Source organism: Benincasa hispida, chromosome 9 (assembly GCF_009727055.1).
Source record: "Benincasa hispida cultivar B227 chromosome 9, ASM972705v1, whole genome shotgun sequence".
Classification (NCBI taxonomy): Eukaryota; Viridiplantae; Streptophyta; class Magnoliopsida; order Cucurbitales; family Cucurbitaceae; genus Benincasa; species Benincasa hispida.
The window spans coordinates 43,656,738-43,673,346 of NC_052357.1; the positions used below are offsets into that span (position 1 = coordinate 43,656,738).

The window sequence follows — 16,609 nt, forward strand, 5'->3', positions numbered from 1 at the left end:
TGTCTGTAAAAATATCCCAATATAAAAATATATAATACATAATTCAAAGAATGATGAATGTTACATATTTTTCATTCATATGACCTATAATCAATTCAAAATATCTAAAGAAGAAAGTCCATTGTTATTCAAATGATAATGATGTGACAATTTGTTGTAGCAATTGCAACAGAGATGTAACATTGATTAGAAAATACAAGCTCAATTTTAGTTTTTGATGGAGAAATGGATGCACATGTAAGGACTTTTGAGGCAACAAAAAAAAAGTAGTAGGATCTGACGTTTCTGAATGTACAGAAATCCTATAGGTAAATATACATTGAAAACTACAACTATACATTTGTTATTATATCAAGATATTGTTTAGATAATGTTAATATTTTCTTATTTGTTCAATTGAATGTGTAAATGAAGAATGAACAATCAATGATTTGTTGAAACTATATTACCAAACAGATCTTTACTTTCACAAACAAAAGAACTATGGCTCACTGAAGGAAGTAGAAGATAAAGATTTATATATATTTGATTACTTTGTGAAAATGAATGAACATCATCAATGGATTTATATATATTTTCACAAGAATTAATAAATCTTCAGCTACTATAACCTATACACTTTTAATACACAATTACTTTTTTGCCCTCAACTAGACAACCTTGAGCCTGATCTGAGACAACCTAATAGCAATTTCACCACCCTAGAATTTTGCTAACAAAAAAATTGCAGAATATCAGGGCAAACTCATGATAAAACTGAATGGCATGTCAGCCATCTATTTACAGTAGAATGAACTTGCAAGTATAATGAAGCAGCTGAACTTTAGTCAAAAAGACCTTATGAAGCGAGATCACTTCCTTCATCAATCCACATTTTTCTCCATATCGATACAGAAACCGAGCAGGGAAGCTGCCCCTTTGGACTTTACGAAGAGAGATCATTTTCTTCGCCATTCGTCTTCTGAGAAGAAGCACAATCTGTGTTGCCACAGAGATCCCAAGGCCCAGGGAGATTCTGCTGCATGCACCAATGATCTGGGACGCTCAAGAAATGTGCAGACATGAACTTTCTGAATCTCCTCTTGTACTCTTTCGGAGAAACGACAGTGGGAAGTACATTTTTCGGTATGAGGGACGATTTCACCCATGTCTCTAGTTGCTTGTCCCAGGTGTATTGTCTAAGGTAATCGATTATCCCACATACAAGTTCCTTCTTCTCGGCATCGACCCCAACAAGCAGAGAATAGTCCATAACATTTATTGACTGCAAACATTATGCAAAAGCTGTCAGAAAATTGTATTTTCCAAATGCATTCTTGAGTTCAATCAGATCCACAAATCTAGATAATTAGTGAAGGTAGGAGGAATACAACAAGATCTGAATGACTAAAGCACCTACCTGCAGACTCCATAACCAAAAAGCTTCAAACTGCTATAGATTTTTTTTTCTTTTTTTTTTTTTGAAAGGAAAAATATATTTTCAAATGTGAAATGAGACTATTGTTCAAGATACAAGATATAAAACAAGAGACAAATTCTGAGCGATCTCAAAACTAATAAGTTAAGGAAGAGACGATTCTTGAAACGCTTAAAGAAATCTTCCGAAAACAAAACTCCCCAAGATAAGCTACAAGTGATCAAAACAACTTAGGATAAGGCTTCAAAAAGTGTCCAGCCAAGATCTGTTTGTTACGATTGTTATTGTGACACTTTACTTCCCTTTCTTTTTCAATGATAACGACCACTTTTATTGAGAAAAAAAATGAAAGAGAACAATGGTGGCATACAAAAAACCAGCCCATAGGAAAAAGACCTCCCTCTACCAAAAGGGTCTCCAACTATACAAGCAAAATAACTCCTAGAGAATAATTACAAAAAGCTTTCGAAACCGTAGACCACAAAGAAACAGGAAAATGGACGAGACACTTTACTTCCCTTTTCTCTTCACACCCCCACCCACCAGTAGTCTCTAAAGTTTCAACTATAGCTAATTTAAACTTGTAAAACTTAATTTTGTTATTACCAAAAGATGATCCAAATATACAAAACACAAGCCTTTAAACAAGGTCAGTATCCAGTCATCCTAAGCCAATAGAATAAGCCCAATTAAAAAATAATAATAAGCAAAAAAGAAACTATATATTACATCTGATAAACCCTTAAATAAAAAGATCGCATCAATCAATAACTATGATATAGTTAAGGTTTAATTCTATTTAGTTCCTCATTGTTCGGTTTAAATCCATATCCTTTGCATAAAACAAATTTTAGCACTATTTTTAAGTTCTTTTTTCATAGCTAAAATATATCCGAAAACACAATATCTAACCTAATAGATCATGCTTAAAATACATATTCATGTAGATATCTATTGTTCCAATACATAGACAATTTGTGTAAGCGGTTACCCGGCTTGTCTTGAACAATTTTATAAGAAAATCAATAACAAGAACTAAAATGGTCTCCATATGCAAGATTCAAGGACAAAATCAGAATGTTCAAATTTGAGGGACAAAAAGAGAATCACTGTGAAAGTTTAAGTCCAAATTTAATCATTATCATACAGAACATTTCATTGATGTGACGAACTTGCAAATACGGAGGGAAATGAATTTCAATTAATGCACATGAATGAATTTAGTTTTGTACTCACATTGAGAAAAGCAGTATCATTCCAAATTGCCCGTTGCAACCGACGCTTTGCTCGATTACTCACATAGAGGGGAGATGAGTTCATATCATTCACAAAGTTCTGATCTAAGAGGACTTCACCAAAGTTGCTGGTAGCTGGATTGTATCGAGCATGTAGGGCTCCTTTAAGATCATATTGGCGAATTATGTTGCGACCGAAACTGAGGTTCTCCATAACCATCAAATCATGTCTCATCTCTTTCCCACTCTTCAGCTCTCTCACCGTTACCTGTAAAAGAATGTTAACAAGGACGAGACAACCAAGGGTGGGGGTGGAATAAAATATCAAAGAGATGAATGTTCTGTCTATCAAACCTGATAGATTCCAAGAACTTTAGCAAGGCAGGTCTGGTTCCCCATGTCAAATGATTCATTAATGTACTTGAAATATTCGGGAGCGAACTTCATAAATGAATCATACTCCGTCCTTTTAATTTCTTTGATAATGAACCTATCATCGAGTGTCTTGGCAAAAAATGATTTGCTCTTCCCGCCTTTTGCGTTCCAGTTTATACAACGGCTTAGGGAAGCTATGTAATGGAGTTCAGATGGGCAGCATCGACTCCGAAGATCACGGAACTGATTGAAATATGGACAATTCACTAGATATTTTCCCTTTGCTAGTGACTTTATGACCCCTTCATGATCTGCTCGCTTGAAAGTCTCTGGAACAAGAGAATCCAACAAATTTAACCTGTCAAAACTTGAGAACCGATATTCTTCTGAAGAGATACTCGATTCTGAATCTGAGGATCCGTTGGAGGGAACTTTATTTTGGCTTCGGGAACTCAAAGCTGGTTGTGAAACACCTCCACCCTCTCCCTTACTATCCTCATTATGAGAATCTGCTTGAAGGGGTAGATCTTTCAACAAAGCAAGTACACAAGCAACTATGCTCGAGAGTTCACCCTCATAGTCTGAAACAATAAAATTATCATTTGCAAGACGAATGTGTAGCTTCTGTCCTTCTTCGTTGATGAAGTCAGAGGCTGCAGGTAAGAATTTTGGAGTATAGCTACTGATGGATTTGAGTTCTGGAAAGTAGCTTCTTTGAATGTCCCTGATGTGCATCTGCCGGATCTCCGAAAACGGTGTCCAGAACAATTTGCTGAGGGTCGAATCACCTGTTGAAATTGGAATGGTCCTATCTAAATGCAAATCACCAGATGACAGAACCCTTCCTACTTGAGGATTCTCATAATCCGAATGAATATAGTCGAAGCCATTTGTCAAAGTCCCTTGGCGAGAAAGTTGTTTGGGGCTCAGATCATCCATAATTGGTATCTCTGTGACTTCAGTCACCAAAGGTAAATTAAGTTCATCACCACCGGACTCTCCAATCGAACCTTCAACTACAGCTTCCCTCTGAGGTGATACATTTTCATCCACGGATATATCATGTTGAACTTTTGTATCATCATTTTCTACAATTGATTCGGATCCCTCAGGTCCAACGTCAATATTGCTATTCATCTTCAACATAACTGGTTCTGGCTCAACATTTTCAGTGGTGCCAGAGTTTATTGTAACACCCAGTGATATTAATGATTGCAGGCGTCTATCCCAAATACATGACTCTAGCAGGAGGTCCCAGAGCAATCGATTCAGATTGAGATATCTGTGAAAAGCAAAGTCTGGGCTTCCTTTCTTACCAAGAGAATTTTGAATATTTACCTGTGTTTCATTCAATTAAAAGGGAAGATAAAAGTACGCCTTAAAAATGATGATCCATAGAAATAAGAGATGCACTTCGTCATAAACGAAAAGGAGAAGAAAATCAAAAGAAGTTAAAGTTCCAGAGAATTCCAAAGCACATAAGAAGACAATGACAAAAGGCTAACCTCAAATTCTGATCTTTCTTCGTTTAACATTTCTTCAACCAAAGAAAAGTCATTGAGAAAGCCTTGAGGGTGGTTTAAATTTGAACTTTTACATTCAGATATGATCTTCTTCAAAGAGTGTGCAATCTCAGTGAAAAGTAGCATCCCTTTCGTGTAAACCTTGAACAGATGTAAAAAAATTAACACACTTCACAATTGAGTAATACATACACGATTAGAAGAAGTCAATTGAAACCATCAGAAAGCAAAGAAGGGTGACACACGAACATAGATAATATTACATACATTTTCAGTTTCTCTGATCAGATGACCTTGTCTCATTGAACTGTTGAACTCTAGTTTCTGAGGAGGCATAGAGATCGTGTAAATTGCTACTTCAGAATATCTGAACATAGCAACCATATTGCCCAGTCTACAATCCACAAGAATAATAGCTAAGGACGACTGAATTCAGGACAGGAAAAATGGAAAATGCAAGCATAAGTAAATATCCAGACTATCGCAACACGTACCCGAAGAAGTAGAGGAAGTCCCCAAACAATGAATGACCACAAACTGATGATTTACTAGGTAAGGTGTCATCAGAGAAACAAAGCTCCAAAAATTTCCCAAATGATAAACCACGTGCGGCTGTGGAGATAAGCACCCTTTTTGTGGACTTTGAAGGTCCTCCCTTAGATTTACATTTACTGCAACGACTCCACATCCAAAGTTTTCCTTCTGTTTCGCCAGGCAGAACTTTATCCACTGGAAGCTGTTTGACTTGTATGGAAAGCTGCTTTCGGTAGTGTGCATAATAGTAAAAGTGAGCTTCAGGCAGTTCACCACAGACAGTGCAGAGGTTATTCTGCAATTGCACCATTGTTGAGTCAGAATCAACATATATGATAAAGAATGATAAAGAATGTTGACCTTTATAAAGAATCAACATATATGACTAGGGCTATTGCAGACTCTCAGCAGCTTCATGCATAGATGGTTGTCATTGGTAAAACAAACCAATGAGTAAAAGATAATTAAATTGATCATAGACTTATTACACCTTTACCAAAACGTAAAAAGTATAACTAAAAAAAATATATCCGTACAAAATTATAGATTTTGAAAAATAGTAGGTAACAATTGTGTGACTCCATTACAAACCTGATTTAGTAAATTTTCTTGTAAAAATTTTCCAAGAGGAACGTCGAAATTCTTGTAGAACACAATATGTGAGAAATGGCTCTGCTCACACATGGTTCCCTTCAAAGCATTTCGGCTCGACATCAAAACCAAAATACTCTGAGAATCCAATGACGTCTTCTTCTGCATTGTGTCCTCAGAATAGTTAGGAACAGTTTCATGGAATCCAAGAGCTTCCAAGGTTGATTGATGTGACACAGATTGTTCATGAACTAAATTCTCTTCATCAGAACTACCCCTAACTTCCACATCAAACTGATCAGATGCCTGTGGAGTGGATGGAATTGAGTCAGACTTGGGAACCAAGCCACTCAGGTCACTCCCATGTCCAAAATAAGAAGATAATGACTGATAGGGGGAGGGTAAAAGGAAACTTTCTCCCATGACTCTCTTCAACGAATCAGTAATGGATGAGAATCCAGAAAATATGGCAGGATTATATGGTTCGGGTTCAGAGGACATTATTAGCTTTTCCACTGACTCCAGGTTTGATCCGTTAGATGCCTCCTCATGGGCTCCACTTGAAATATAAATATTCATTGAGTCTGTCGGTTGTTCACTTTTATCACTTGCATTCTCAGCTTGACCTACATTTGGGCTACAAGGCTCTAAAGGTGATCGTGGATCAGATGAAACAATAGCTGGTACTCCACCAAATGGAATAGTTGCAAACATAGCTCGCTGGTCAACAAGGAAAGAAGTCTCTAATATTAAGTGAAATGCCATAACAACGGCACACTGCACAACAACCTTAACCCTCTTCAGTTCATCACTGTGAGCTCCTTTCAGCAAAATCTGCAGCAGATTTTAAGGACACAGTTCATTTGTGCCCAACAGACAAGTCAATTAAATCAATTTTCCAATTTGGAATCTAATCTATCAAGGCAAAGCAATACCAAAGTCCAACCATGGATGTGATAATACTAAACATTTATAGAAAGAGGCAACACCACACACCGCAATGAAGGTGTGATGAAAAATTAAAACATAAAAGTAAGTGCAACTCTCTTCACGGATATAGGGATTAAACCATAAACCATAGTTCAAGTGAGTGTAGTTCTACAGGAATTCATGCAACCAATAATCCCACCTTTGTTTTAGAAGGCTGTCAGACAAAATTGCATGATATCGCTCAGACTCTTACAAAACTGAACCACGTGTGCCAAATCAATGCTCATGTCCCAACAAAAAGAGTACTTCTTGCCGGGACTGAGCCTTGAGAAAGCTAAAGTTCTTTTAACTTCACTTAATTTCACATTGTCTACAGCAATGCAGAAAGTCTTTTCTTTTTCTTCACAAAAATTGAACTAGCAAACGATAAAGTCGAATCAAATCAATAAGCTTGGTAAAAAGCCCAATCAGCCAGAGAACACCATCCATCCATTTGCATAGGTGATTGGTAAATCAAAGAATCTGTCTCAACCTCAATGTTATCAGTAAGAGATAGCCAATTAGAAACAGTACACTAACCGTACAACCCAAACGTGTTGGACAACCCTCAATAAACATTAAAGTTTTAGTTGGCCTCCTTCCTCCATCCAAAACACTAGCATGTTCTTCTACAATTTTTTGAAAATAAACAGCATCACATTGTCTTGTCTTTTGGCTCATTAAAGTTTCAGATGTTAAAATTGGTGAACCAGTACAAAGAGCTATTCTCTCCAGACGGTGGAGCTTCATATCTAGCACTAATGTCATGCCTTTCTTGAGAATTGCCTCTTGGATAACTCGTGCTGCCGTTTTTTCAACTAAAATCACATTTGCAGTGCAACCTTCAATCATCTCTATAACATGATTCGTAAAATCATTTTCCTATTATCAGACAGTAAAAAAATCAGAAGATATACGGGTGTAATTCTCAGTGACAGAATAGTCAAAGACAGAAACATCTAAATTTCAGTACCTGATCCATTGAATTAAATGAAGACAGTCTACTTATTGGAGCCTCACCAAGCATGCCTTGAATCAGTATTAGCTTTGGGTTCTTACAATGCGTTGGCATGTGTTTGTGAGCTGCATGCTTCTTGAATACCATGCCCTTGACAAATTGACTGCAATAGGAAAAAAGAACTATTTGGAAGTTCCCCAATGAAAAGTGAGAAGGTGTCCTACTCTGTCTTACTAACATTTAACAGGGAAGAGGGAAAAAACACACCCACACACCCTAAACCCAAAGGTTTGTGCTCCACTCACTCTGACATCTTTTCACCTGTTCATTCCAACACTTCAAATGAGAAGAATTAAGGGAAGGGACTGTGCTCCTAGACAGGCTTTTGAATCCATTTATTTGTGTCATAAGCTTTTAATTAAAACAAATAAAGAATGTGATTGTCTATACCACCCTGTGAATCTAAAGAGAGGTGAAGAGTGAATGCCAATGTGATAGATGCATAGACAAATTTGTATAGACAAGTTTTAGATGGACAGATGAATACAACATCAGATTGGAATGAAAGGGTTTTGAATATGCAAGTATGAGAAAGTACACAAAATTTTAAGAGAATAATGTTGACGTGTTTATACCAACAAGGTATACCTTAAATTTTGATAGACCATTGACTAGGAACTTTACAATTTACTACGAACTTTATAGTCAAGTGTGCTTGTTTTAGAGTGATTCAAGGTTGGTGATAGCCCCAAAAATATTCCTAAGAAGCAAGTTGCAAAGACACCTGTTGTTTGTACAGGCAATATAAATATTGACTCTTAAGGAAGGTGCAAAGTTTGAAGGTCATTTTCTTTGCTAACCAGGTTTTACTACGGAGGGTTAACAAGATGAACTATAATCAAGAGGCACTCATCCTTTTTGTTGATGTCGCACTAGTGCATTCTCTTCAAATGCACGCAAAAATGTATAGCAAAGGATCTCAACCACCTCTAGAGTTTCCCTTTAGCCGCTTCATATTGGCATTGCTTTTTGAAGGAGTTTGGGGTTTCTGCCAAGCAAAGATTACCGGTCTATGATTTACAAGGTTACCATGTATCCACCCCTTTCAGGACATGAACAAGTTCCTCCGGTATGGGAGGAATAATAGTATTTTCAAAAGTTTGGAGTGTTCTAGTGACAAGGTTTGATCCCTAGTTAGATTTATGTTTATTGGACTTTGATTATGAAAGATTTCTAAGTTATCTGTTAGGTCTTATTCTTTTGTATTGGAGTCTGTTTCAATATAGGTAGTTGTAGTGACTCCTCTTTTTGGGTTGTCCTTTTGTTTGCCCTTTTATTTACTTGTTTGTATCCTTTCATGATTCTTAATGAAAGTTTCAATCTTCATTATAAAAATACAAATAATAGAAACGATAAATAGATATTTCCACAACAATAGAAAAATTGACAAAGATACCAAATTTATTTTGATTAGTGAATGAAATCTTAATACTTAATGGACTATTCTACTACGTATATCCATTTACCTGTATGTGTTTATATTATTCTAGACATTTGAAATATCTATGAAACGGAGAAGGAGATATAAGAGATGTATAAACACTTTTTAGTGGACAAATAATTAGGGTTACGCAGCTGAAACATGGACCACCAAACTTGGGACTTGGCATTAGAAGAGGTTTCTTTGATGGAGAATTAAGCAGCTGGGTGGCTCTCCTTGAGAAACCCAATACTATGGTGTTAGATTAATGGTAATGACAAGCATTGCAGTCTCTTGAACCTTCAAGTTGATTTATTTCCGAGTCGGTTTCCCCCCTCCCCCTGGCTTCTTTGGCTGATCTCATTTGAACGTTTGAAGTATCCTAATATCCTAAAATGGTGAAGCTCTTTCTAGTGTCTATAGCTCACTACAGAAGTTTGGATACCAATGACAAGGTCCAAAAGAACTTCCAAAATTGGGCCACCTCCCCCTCGGGGATTGCTTAGATGTTAGAAGAGCAGTGAGTCTTTGGATCACATCCTCCCCTATTGTTCTTTTACTTACATAATGATTGGATCTTATCCTAAATAAGCCAGGGCTATCTTTGTGCCTCCCTAGAAAAGCAGAAGGCTGGCTTTTTGAAGCCCTTTTGGACTATGCTTTAACGGGCAAGACAAAAGTTCTCAGGACTTGTGCGGGACCTCTTTTGACTTCTTAAGAAGAGAGAAATCAAATAAATTAAGATAAGTCGTCACATTTTGACTCTTTTGTGCATTAGTATGCAGCATTTAGCATCATTTAGCATCTTGATGGTGTCCTAACCCAAAAAATAAAAAAATAAAAAATATATATAAAAAAAACTTGATTGGGAGGGGGTTCTCTCTATCTAACCCTTAGGTTGTTATTCTTCATCTTAGATATATATATAATTTGGGGGGAGGGAAGTTTCTTTTGGCAAGCTGGAGTGTGTTCTTTGTTGTGAGGTTTATGGGGGAAAACCATGGAATATCTTGCGGGATTGAGAGGGAGTCCTTGTGATGTTTGGTCCTTTCTCTTTTCAGATTGAGAGGGAGTCTTGTGATGTTTGGGGAAACCCATGGAATATCTTGCGGGAGTGTGTTCTTTGTTGTGAGGTTTATGGGGGAAAACCATGGAATATCTTGCGGGATTCAGGTCTTATTACTACTTGATCAGACTCCCTTTATTTAGGGTTGCTCCCTTTAGTGGGCTCTTCTTTTTTTTTTACAATTAATGCCTGTTGTATACTTTTTCTTTTCTTTATGAATGTTGGTCTTTTATCAAATTTTACAAAATACTATTCTTATATAATAAAATAATTAATAGAGAAGTAGCCGGAGAAAAGTTTCCATCACTAGGAATTGTCCCATACAAAAATGTGAAAGAGGTGGGCTGAATAAGCTCTAGTTACTATAGTGTTGTGAATATGTTGCCAATAGCATCCTAATGTAGACATGTCAGACAATACGAGAAAGGAAAAATATCCCCCCGACAATGCTGTCAGGGTTTTCATCCATTAATTATGTTGAGATCATTGTTGTAGACATTTGCAACATTTTATTCCTTGATGATTTTGATCATCATTACCCAAGGGAAAAGAGACAAAACGTTAAACAAGAAGGCCCAAAAAAATTAATTAACCATCGACCATAGTGAATAATATTGATGATCAAAGTTGGTGTCCCCGACTTCCAACCATATATGGTTTATTCTGTGGGTGTTTGCAATGACCTTGTGTCAAAGTACATCTACTTTAATACAAACAATCAAAGTCACACCANCCCCAAAATTAAGCTTTTGGGATAAAAGGTTGCCGAATTTCCAAGTTCCCAAAAACAATGGGTTTAGACACGAAACTCCCAAAATTCATTAACCAAAGACATAAAATATGTAACCTTTACAAATTTCTAAAGTGAAGTGCAAGCACTGAGGAAAAAATTTAAAAGTCCTCAGCCACCATCAGAAAGGAGCAAGGCCGGCCAAGAAGCCACAAAGCGTTGGCTGATGCAGTAGATGTATCAAAACTAATGTTAAGTAAAAGTATCGACTCCTCCCTATACTAAGTTTGCAGACAATATAACATAGTTTAGTAAATTACCTTTGGTTGCGAGTTCCTGTTGCAATGCACTTCACTTTTACATGAGCTTCTGGATCTGTCGCTTTACCATTTACTACAGGCTTCAAAAATGTGGCAGCTTCCCAAGACAAAGAAGAAACTATATCCACCCAATTTTCACTATCCTCCCCCGATGTGGCGGCAACACCAACGAATTTAAGAAGATGGCGTATGAAAGCCTTGTACTTCCCATTCATAACCTGTTGCATTGCCCTTTGTTTTTCCTCTCTAAACCTATAGCTAACACTGGCTTCATCCACAGAGCGACTAAAGGAACTTGAGGTGCTCCATTCTGTGCTATCACCAAACTCATCGTCGTCATCGTCATCATAACCCATCCCGCCCTCCATGTGATCCTCCGGATCTTCTGGCTCTGGAGGATCCCACAGATCAGTATCCATCCAATTAGAATGGGATTGCTCAATTTCCTCATTGACAGGAACACCAGAGCCGTCGTGAGTTGCCTCTTGACTAATTGACATTACACTTTCATCAAATCTTCCACTAAGATGATCATTGCTATGAACGACTTCACTCAAGTTATGTGTCATCCTTTCTTGCCTATAATCGATATCTTCTTGGCTACTTCCCGTTGCACCTTCTTGGCCATACCTAACAAAATAAAATGAATCCAGTGACCATAAGAAAAGAGTGGTTGTTGACTTTAAAAAAAAAAAAAAAGAAAAAAAGAAACTTCCTTATTAAGCTATCTTACCTGATGTCTAAATTCGCCACTGTTGAACAATCACCTGATGAAAAAGAGAAGATAAAGGCATTAAATCGTCAGGATTCAGGGTGAAAAAAAAAAGTATAGAAACACTTGAAAGAAGTATAATTAGCTTGAAACCCAACTATTGCAGCTCGACAGCGAAGGCATTGAACTTAACATCGGGGCTTCACTCGTACTTTTATTATCCGACTTCATCGTTTCTTGCTCCTGATTCTCTTTGCAAACTTTACATAAGCACAAGGGGCCTGCATCGTCTAATTTAAGAGAACTACCATTCTCCAATTTTTTGCTATCTGAATCTGTTATCACAGCACCACAATAATGGCACATACTACACACCAAACTCCTTTAATTTCACTAAAGAACAGCCTCTCCCACACCAATCTAAGGCAAAATAACATCATTGTCAGCACAATTTTTCCTTGAGGTTCGGAAACCACATTTAAGTGATTGTAAACAAATCAACGATTAAGATAGACAGTTCATTAAAAGCCCTGAACCAAAAACCTCGAAAAGATTGCATGCAGAAAGCAACTTTTCAAAATGCTTTAACACCCACAATCCAAACAACCCATTAGAAGAAATCTGATACCCATCTAATAATATGATCTGGAGTACCAAATACCATGAAGTAGCCAAGAATAGAGACAGAATTTATCCTCCAAACCAGATGAAGATGAAACAAATTCAACAGATAAAAATCAACAAGCAGATCTTCAACTACCATTCTTCACTAAGAAAAAAAGAAATTTGAAGGTGATCAAATTCCAAAGAAACCCAAGCAACCCCAAATGCAAAAGAAAAAACTCCACCCCACCAACACAACACCAATCCATCAGAAAGCTCAACCAGAAAATTTAGAAAAGAAACACTAATTCACCATCAGATTTGAATATTAGCTAACTAACTACAAATCCCCAGCATAATTATCAAAACTAAATCTTACCCATCAGCCTCAAGGCCAAGAAACATCAAGAAAGACCCAAATTCATAATAGAAAAAGAATACAAAAGAAAGAAGAAGAAAAAGAATTGAAAGAAATGAAGTAAATTACTTACTGTAAAAGCAATTAGAGGGTACAAAGATTTGGATATGGCTTCAAAATCAATCCAAGTTAGAGAAAAAGAGAAAGAAAGACATTGGTTGTTACTTTGGATGCAATTAATTGGGTGTGAAGAAAGCAAAGAAGAGGCACAGAAGAATGGGTGTAGTTGGGATATGAGAAATGGGTTGTAGAGTCCAGAAGAGTTCAAAGTGACAAAGAAAGAAAGAAAAATGGAATTTATTTTGAAGCGAAAAAGGGGGAAAAGGGAAGAAAAAATGTAAGAGAAGCTGTAGAAATTTTGGGACAATGGACAGACAATTAAGGAGACGAGGAAAAATAATAATAATAATAAATATAATAAATATTATTGTGGGACCCACCTGAATTAATGTGAAAATTTTTAGTTTTCTTCTTTCAAATTTTAAAATGGAATAATGGTAATGCAAAGCAGAGTAACGGGACAAATCTTTATATTTTTATTTTATCAATATTTTCTTTTATATATACAAAAAGAATAAATGTATTTTTGCTCTTATTATCTTTGCCTTTATTTGCTTCTGTTTTTTTTACATACAGCTGTACGGTATTTATGTTGGAAAGTGGAACATTCTCGTATGGGATACATTCCCATCTCCCTTTTTTCTCTTTTACATTTATGAGATTAAAAAAATCTTTTTTTTTTTTCAATTCGTCTCGACTTACAAATTTATAGTTTGATTTTACACTTTTAACGACAAATTTTATAATTTTGAACAATTAAAAATAAATTTTAAGGTTGTTTTGAACATAACAAAACCGATATTAACCATTTTAAAATCATCTTAAACGTGTCATTATGCTTTGTTTAATATAAGTTAAAACGTTAGGTATATTATCTATATAAAATATTAAAGGCTTAAATTTTCACTTAGTTATAAGTTTAGAGAATTTATTGAAAACTGAATATTTTTAAAAGAAATATTATAATAACATTAACATTGGAGATAATATGTTGTCCATGAAATGGTATCGAATCACTCTAAACAAAAAGATTTTAGAAGATTTGGATAAGTTTCCATTCAATTGAGTTTTATTCTTTTATCCTTTTAAGTTGTAAATACATTTTTAATGTATAAGTCTCTATGTTTTTTTTTTTATGTTATGAATACATTTTCAATATATAAGTCACGATGTATTTTTTTTTTTCTTCTTCTCTTTCAGATAAACCACTATATATATTAAGTTGACGTTTATATAACTTTTTAAATAGTAAAATTTATCTAGGTAAATCACTTTTTTATTCTTAAAATTTGAACAATAAATCAATTTATTTTATAAGTTTCAAAATGATACAAGTTTCAAATTCATGAAATAGTTCGAGTTAATCCTTGAATTAACGATTTTCATTAATATGTTGATGCCAGAAAATATATACATCACTAATGTTATTTTTTTAAAAAAAAATCACCCTTCTACCTACTTTCATGAAATACAACCAAAGGCAAAGAAAGAAACAACCACTTTAAAATACTTTTTAAATTTTCAAACATTTTTTTAGTACAAAATTTTGAAGTACTTTAATTGCATGTTAAACGTCTTAAATGAATACAATCACTTTAAAATATTACGAGATACTTTTTAAATTAAATATTCATTTAGCTTTTCGTTAACATGCGTTATTTTAAAAAATAAATATTAGTTTTTTTTTTTTTTTTTTAATGAAAGGATGTGTTTGGAAAAACAATTATTATAATAATTATAAAATAAAGGTATATATGTGTGTGTGAAATTTTACAATAAAAAAATCCAAAAACAATTATAATTTAAGAGTTAAAAACTATAACCTAATCTAGAAAGGAAGAAAAAGTCTCAATGGCATTACTTAAATATAACAAAGAATTTGCTTTGGGCTTTGTATTCAAAAGAATAAAATAAAAGGGGTTGTGAATTTTACACAATCCATTTGGTCAACAAATGGATGCAAATTAGACATAATCTTTTTTCAATTTTTTTTTTTTTTTTTTTAAGATTTAGTCAAAATGATTTCAAAAATAAATAAATAAATCCAATGACATTTGTCTAACTAATATTTTGGTCAAAAGGGAAAATATGAGAGATATTTTTAAATAATAATAATAATTAGGTAAGTTAATATAGGGGTGTTATTAAATGTCAAATTACAGATAACGCATTTATGGAAAATTATTTGCATGATTATAATTAATCGATTATTGTTGATATAATTTGTTTGATTATTTTTTTTAGAAGTCATAATTTATTTGGTAATTAAATTTGATGGTTGACCTCATAAATTTAACTCAAACATCATAAATTTGTATTATCAATTTCAAGAGGAAGATCTTCTATCCTTTGTTGTAAAAAATGTTAATATGGACATTCAAATATGAATGTTTCCTCGAGTAACATTGTACATTACAAACATGAGATTTATTATTTTAGAGTCAACCTAATTGTAGGTTCGCCTAATTAAAATGTCATGATTTGTTCTAATGATCGGGTGTTTGAATTCTTATTGAGAATCTCCACGCATAAATTAAGGATGTGTTTATAGTACATTTTCAAGTGTTTAATTTAAAAAATAAGTCATTTTGGAAGAAATTTGAGTGTTTAACAACCACTCAAAACGGTTTTTAAAGTGTATTTAAATGATTTTTTTTCAAAAGTATCTAAATAAAAATAAGATTTTTGAAAAGCATTTTTTTCTTGTCAATCCAAACGGGCTCTAAATAAATTAAAAATAATAACCAACATGAACATAGTTCAATTGACATAAACTTGTGTTATCAATCACAAGATTTAAGGTTTGATCCCACATTAATATTATTAATAAATAAATAATAAAAACAACAATAATATACATAATTTACCAATTAAAATTATATGGTAAGCTTTTATTGGGTCAAAATACCATTTTGATCCCCGTCTTTTGAAGTTTGTTCAATTTTAGTTCATATATTTTCAATTGTCTGATTTTAGTCAATGTACTTTCAATGAATCTTAAATTTAGTCCTCCCTACTATTTAAAAAATATATATTATCTATTAGTATTTTTACTATAAATCTTGAAAACAGAATCACATATTTTATTACCTTGCACGAAAATTATTGTTAGTATTTAACTAATTTTGGTAATGATTAATTTTGAGATACCAAATTTAAGACTTATTGAAAGTATATAGATTAAAATTGAACAAACTTAAAATTATGAGAATCAAAATGGTATTTTAACTTTTTTAGTTTAGGCTTCAATTAATAACCATTTTGTTTTGTTGACTTTGTTTTTAAAATTAAGCATATAGACACTACTTCACCTCCAAAATTTTAAATCAATGTAAGAAATGAGATAGAAAGTAGGTTTAATTTTCAAAAAACAAAAACAAAAAACTAAATCTCCGATAACCATTTGATTTTTTGTTTTTACTTTTGAAAATTAAGCTTATCTCATCCACTTTTTTTTTTTTTTACATTAAATTGCATCTTTATCAATTACAAGTTGAATTCTTAGGTTTTTTTTTTTTTTTTTTAACTTTTTGAAACTACTTTTTTAATTCTCAAAATTTAACTTGGTTTTTTAAATAATTAGTGAAAATTAGATAACAAATAAATAAATTTAAAGAT

The 16,609-nt window shown here is 33.9% G+C and overlaps 1 protein-coding gene across 1 annotated transcript; it reads right to left on the reverse strand.

Moving 5' to 3' along the window:
* Positions 1-514: 514 nt before the first annotated feature.
* On the reverse strand, positions 515-13,292 carry LOC120086881 (putative 1-phosphatidylinositol-3-phosphate 5-kinase FAB1D). The gene is made up of 13 exons (XM_039043696.1): positions 13,005-13,292; positions 12,069-12,330; positions 11,932-11,965; positions 11,199-11,828; positions 7,618-7,765; positions 7,185-7,526; positions 5,676-6,509; positions 5,045-5,379; positions 4,818-4,944; positions 4,533-4,691; positions 3,007-4,365; positions 2,654-2,920; positions 515-1,264 (listed from the first exon to the last, which is right to left on the reverse strand). Exons 2-13 carry the CDS (start codon positions 12,274-12,276, stop codon positions 926-928), a joined length of 4,782 nt encoding a protein of 1,593 aa, XP_038899624.1. The 5' UTR covers positions 12,277-12,330; positions 13,005-13,292; the 3' UTR covers positions 515-925.
* Between the last annotated feature and the right edge of the window lie 3,317 nt (positions 13,293-16,609).